The sequence below is a fragment of the Seriola lalandi genome, unplaced genomic scaffold (genome assembly GCF_002814215.2).
Source record: "Seriola lalandi dorsalis isolate HSWRI2012SDOR001 ecotype SW California unplaced genomic scaffold, Sedor1 jcf7180002054955, whole genome shotgun sequence".
Classification (NCBI taxonomy): domain Eukaryota; kingdom Metazoa; phylum Chordata; class Actinopteri; order Carangiformes; family Carangidae; genus Seriola; species Seriola lalandi.
In genome coordinates, this window is record NW_019525506.1 from 389,577 (window position 1) to 395,122 (window position 5,546).

The 5,546-nt window shown below is 44.4% G+C and overlaps 1 protein-coding gene across 2 annotated transcripts in view; it reads left to right on the forward strand.

Annotated features, from left to right (window-relative positions):
- Positions 1-5,546, forward strand: part of LOC111645696 (spermatid perinuclear RNA-binding protein-like) — an 84,262-nt gene that overhangs the window by 41,568 nt on the left and 37,148 nt on the right. For both annotated transcript variants that reach the window (XM_023394995.2, XM_023394996.2), the window contains exons 4-5: positions 80-245; positions 3,423-3,567. In XM_023394995.2, coding sequence (XP_023250763.1) covers positions 80-245; positions 3,423-3,567 — 311 coding nt within the window. The remainder of the gene's footprint in view (positions 1-79; positions 246-3,422; positions 3,568-5,546) is intronic.

Here is a 5,546-nt window from a genome sequence, read left to right on the forward strand (position 1 = left end):
GCTGCAGAGTGTGTTTGTGTGTTGTCACCTGCGTGGCTGTGAGAGAGTCTGACGCCGGCTGTCATCCTTCTGCCCTCAGGCCTGATGGTACGTCAGTGCTGTGCGGGGTGACGCGCGTCAGCCTGGTGGCCAAGGGCCTGCTGATCAAAGGGGACATGGACCTGGAACTGGTGCTGATGTGCAGAGAGAAACCCACCAAACTGCTGCTGTACACCATCAGCGCCAACCTGCCCCTGCAGATCCAGGTACACGCAGCCACACCTCCAGCACTGAAAACACAGCAGAGGACACAACCTTGTGCTGGGAAGGTGTTTCTTTTATTTTTCTTTTAAAAAAGGCTTCTTTGTGATTCGAGCTTCAGTGGAAACACTCGTCCACTGAGAACAATCTCAAAGTTCTTCATGTGAGATGAAAGTAGAAGAGGAGACGCGCTGACACCCTGAAGAGCAGCAACACATGATGACATGACATGAATAAAAGTAATAGAATGGTACAGGAGCTCAGACACACTGCAAACACTTCACAGTAAAATACAAACAGTATCTAGTGTGTTAAATAGATTAAAGGAGCCGTGAGTAGGAGCCCTCCTTCACTCCTGTGTCAGTGTTTGGTTTGTCCGATCTGGGCTACCGTAGCAACAACATCTCTGTTTAGTGTGTCATCTCTGTGCTTATAGATAGATAGATAGATAGATAGATAGATAGATAGATAGATAGATAGTTAGTTAAGGTTACATACAGTTAGAAAACCCAGAAGCTAAAAGGAACCTTCTGTCAGTTTGATCTCCAGGTTTATTGTCACATGATTGATATCACTACTACATTACACAGTTCAGGTGTGTTTAGACTACAGACAACATTGTCCGAAGAGGCTTTAGATTAATTTAGGTTTTAACAAATGTTTGGACAGAATACGACGTAAAATACAGAGAGATCAGAAGAAACTGGAGACTAAAGAACATGACGCACCAAATTATTACTTCATACAAAATGAAATGAATGTGTAGCCTTGTATCGTTTCAGTTAAAAAGAGTGAAAATATTTTCTAATATTGAAAAGAATATTGTGTTTACTAAGATCACTAACACACACAGATACACATCTATAATCAAGGTCTTTCTTTTGACTCAGTCAGAACAATATATTCATTCCTGCAGCTTGTGGAAACACAAACTCTCTGGGATCAGAAGCCGCGTGTCACAAGCCCGACACGCATTTAAATTATAACAACTTTATTAAAAAGTTCATGACACAAACAGAAGAGTTTTCATAACCAAGGTTTATGTACGACCACACAGGAAGTCGTGTAAACCTGGATGTAAACAAATGACACGTGGACTCGAGCCTTAACATTACACACTCAGTCAGTTAAGATTAAAATATCGAACCACCTCCGGATCGTAAAGTTTGAGTTTTAGACTCTCTCGCTCCGCCTCTCCCAGCAGGTGGCAGCTGTTAATGAGAAGTTATTAACTCGTGACCAGCAGCAGCGCAGGAGTAAAGACATGTTGCTCACCATTATTTCCAGCATCAGATAAAAATGAGCCTCAGTAATTCAGTGAAAAAACTGAAAATATATCATTTTATTGACATTTCAAACCAACCTAATTAAAAAATAACACTTAAAAGAAGATACGAGGGTCCGTCATCATTTGATCCACTAATCCTCCACCGTGTGACAGCAGAACTAGTTGAAATCATTCACAGCATGAAGCAGCAGAGACGAGTTTGAGCTCGACTGGAGCAAAACATCCGTCAGTCTCCAGAATATTAAACAGAGAATAAATAATTTCTCAAGGAGAAAATGTTTTTCATTCTTAAAGCAGATGAAAGGAAGATTTTCAGGAGGATAAAGGGGAGATGATGTGAAAAAGGAAGTGGCCTGAGACTCCTCTTGATTAATCTCTGTCAGTCTGTTTCCTTGAGACGTCTGACTGAAGTATAATCGTCACACCTCAGACCCCTGACCCCCGGGACCCTCGCCGCCTCACACACTGCCTGTGACCCCGACAGCTCTGTGGGTTTTTAACATCCCAGAATCCTCCAGCCTAACGATCCCCGCCCTTCAGATGGGTTTCCACGGCGTCCCCGCCCCTCCACGCGTCTGCTAACAGAACAGCGCAGGAGCACAGCGAGCCTGAAAGTGCTTCCTGTGCCCCCGGCTCAGTTAATTACCTGCCATAGCTGCCGTGCGCGCTTCATCATCAAGGCAGGAAACTATTTGAAGCTCTCATTTCCTGGGCCAAAGTGAGAGAGATTGACAGGCGGAGGGGTGATGGATGGTGTCATTTCTCTCAGCGACGAGATAGAAAGACGCACTTGAAACATGTCACTGAAGGTAACACCAGTGCCGAGGAAAAACAACACAGTTAGGCAACAACAACAGAGGTGGAAACTCTGGATGAAATGTGGAGGAGAGCTGGGATTGACCCGCAGGGCACTGAACAGAAACACACTTTTCAAGCCCCTAAACATCTTTATTTACAGTATTTTAACAGTATTTATACTGTAAATCCTCCAGTAAGAGCCAGAATGCAACTGCAACAGTACAACAGACTCTTTTCATCCAATAACTTTCTCCAACCCTTCTATATATTACATGTTGTGACGGCTGTGAAAGTTATAATCCTGCCACTAACAATCAAAACTACTATATGGAGCTGATTACTGAATTTAAATACATTGAATGGCTGCTGCAGAATAAAATGCATAACTGTATAAATAGCAAAAATTTCAATTTATGTAACAACATAAACATTAGTTTAAAAAACTGCATTAAAATCTTTAAATGATGATATAATAGTGTTTTTCTCCCCGATATTAAAACAAGTTTTAATCACTGATGTGACCTGTGTTTCCTCCAGAATCAGACACATTTAACAAGGTGAGATTTAACACCTAGTAGCTTCGATTATAAATGAATGAACACAAAGTGATGACTTCATGACTTCAAGTAAACACACACACACACACACACACACTCCCAGGCTTCAGTGGAGAACATACGTGAGATCAGACTGTGCTGGGCATGAGTGACGGTTGAAGTCTGACAGCGTTTCATGGTTCTATTATTCATTTCCTTTAAACATAAGAGACAATATTTACATGTCGGATGAAGACGTGCCTTTAATTTCTGTCTCTCCATGTTTGACCTCGTGCTGTTGCAGCCTTTACATTAATCTGACAACACTGCCGTTATCTCTTAAGCATGTTTATTTAGATATATTTATCTCATGTCTGAGCACAGAGAGCTGAAGCTCAGTGTTAACAAAGTGTTTGATATGTAGGTCAGTGATTCTGCACGTTACAGGATCTTGTTCAGACACAACGTCGAGCAGCAGCTTGTTCTTCACAAACAGCAGGAGTCAATGTTGCGACTGTGATATTCGATTTTTAATTAACGGTGCAGCCCCTTCCTTGCAGACAATGACGGAGGACAAATACGAGGTGCGGTCGTGTGTGCCGGAGGCAGCTATCCGGGTCTGCAGCACCAAAAACCCTCAACTCACGCTGAAGATCACCCTGTCCTCCTTAGCCATGAGGGAGGAGCACAGCACCACAGAAGAAGGTATTGACTCCTCCGCCCCCTAACCCCCTTTCTTCCTGCGCCTCCTCCTCAGGAGGAAGCTTCCCCGGTTTTTTATTTGACCTTTACATGACAACAGAGGGGTGAGAGAGTGCTGAAAGGGGGAGGAGGCGGGAGCGAGACTTACAGGAATGTATGAAGGTATAAAAGTGCTATGAAACCTGAGCTAGAAATGGGAGGCGATCTGGGGGAGATTGGAAAGGACGATACGTGGAGAGGACTGAAAGCTGAGAGGTTAAGAGGGAAAAAGGAGAAGGGACGATATGGATCTGGGTGAGGTGTGTTGGAAATAGCAGATGGCCGGTTGAAGGTGGATTTTCCTGCGGGGGACGTGTTAGGTTGGGATTGGCGTCTGTCGCAGGTGTCCTCTTCTACCGTCCTGCAGCTGTGACGAGAGAGGATTCACTGATCCTGATTCAGATTCAGAATAAAGTTGTTCCCTTTGTTCAGACTTCATTTCAGGCCAGAAATAGATTCGTGTTCGGAAGCTAAGATGGTGCAGCAGATAACTGCAATAACAACTGCAAAATAGCAATTTCAATGATTTTACAATTTAATCTCTTGTTTTATCCAACGAGGATTTCAAATTCACAACTTCTAATATGCAATGTGAAAGATTCTGCATAAAACACAATGTATTTCCAAATCATTTATTATGAATGATGCCAACAGTTCTGTAACGACAGTCTGCTTGTTTAACATTAGCTCGCTAGGCTAACTTGTTAGCGCTAGGCTAGTTGGCAAGATTTTTTGTGAGTTAATATTTTAGCTGGAATATACTTTCATTGTTGAAACGTTTGATTTGACACTTGGATTTTTCATTTGAGAAAATAGTGGATGAACTTGCCGGAAACGGCGGCCATCTTGAATTTTCAGGTAGGATTTGTGCCAAGTTTAGCATTTGTATCCACATTTGAAAGATTTCCCTGAAACACGCAGGTTATCTGCCGCGCTGAGGTGGTGGTTGTTCAAGTGACGTAAATCCCTCACACCAACAAGGCAATTCATCTCCAGGGGCTGATGGGAAACCTCACCTCTGCTCCCGTCAGGTGTCTGTACTGTCAGTCAAGAGCTGACATTTCGGCTTCAGTCCTTCCACTCGTGTTTTGTTTTGTTCCACAAATGGGAATGAAATTAAAAAAAGAAATGAATGAAAGGCGAGTTCAGAAGCTCATTGTGGTTCCTGCTCCCGGTGGTGCAGGCCGAGTCCGGCCGCCACAGAAAGGCAGACGGATGTGATTATGGCAGACAGGAGAGCGGCAGCTGCTGAGTGCGGAGCCGCAATAAGGAGAAAAAACGATTTTCCTTCTGGTTCAACATCCTGTCGACAGCGTCTCATCCCGGTTTGTTATACAGTGTGAAATCCCATGAACAAGACTATCGCTGTACCTCTGCTGTTGACACGGAACCAGAGCAGCGCCGACTGTCCTCACAAGGTTTCCTACATTTAAGAAGCTTATTCAGATTGGAGCTTTAGGCCAAACCATTCTGGGGTTCATGTAAGGGGCTGGGGTCCAATGGATTGTTCCATTTTCCATCTGTTTTGGTCAAATATGTACATTTGTAAAGATCTGAGGGAAGAGCCGATCCTCTGCAGCACCAGTCATTGTGAGTGGATCTGTGTTTTAAATAAGACCGTAATATTTGTGCTGCTTCACTGAACAGCTGACATGTGAGTGACCTGTATCAGTCTGACCCCCCCGGCTCTCAGATGACCCCTGGTTTTTAACGTGTACCTCCTGTAGCTGGCCTCTGCTCACTGACTGTTGGTTTTGTTGCCGTAGCTCCGCAGGTCGGCGTCGCTGTGTGGATTGACACCTCTCTGCGACCCCCCCGCTGCTGCCGACGAGGCGTCCCCCCCACACACCCAGCAGCAGGAAACCCCGGGTACAAGGGGCTTCCCCGACAAGCAAATCAAACCAACCCGCTCACTCTCTGCCTCAAACATGATCCTCTACCCC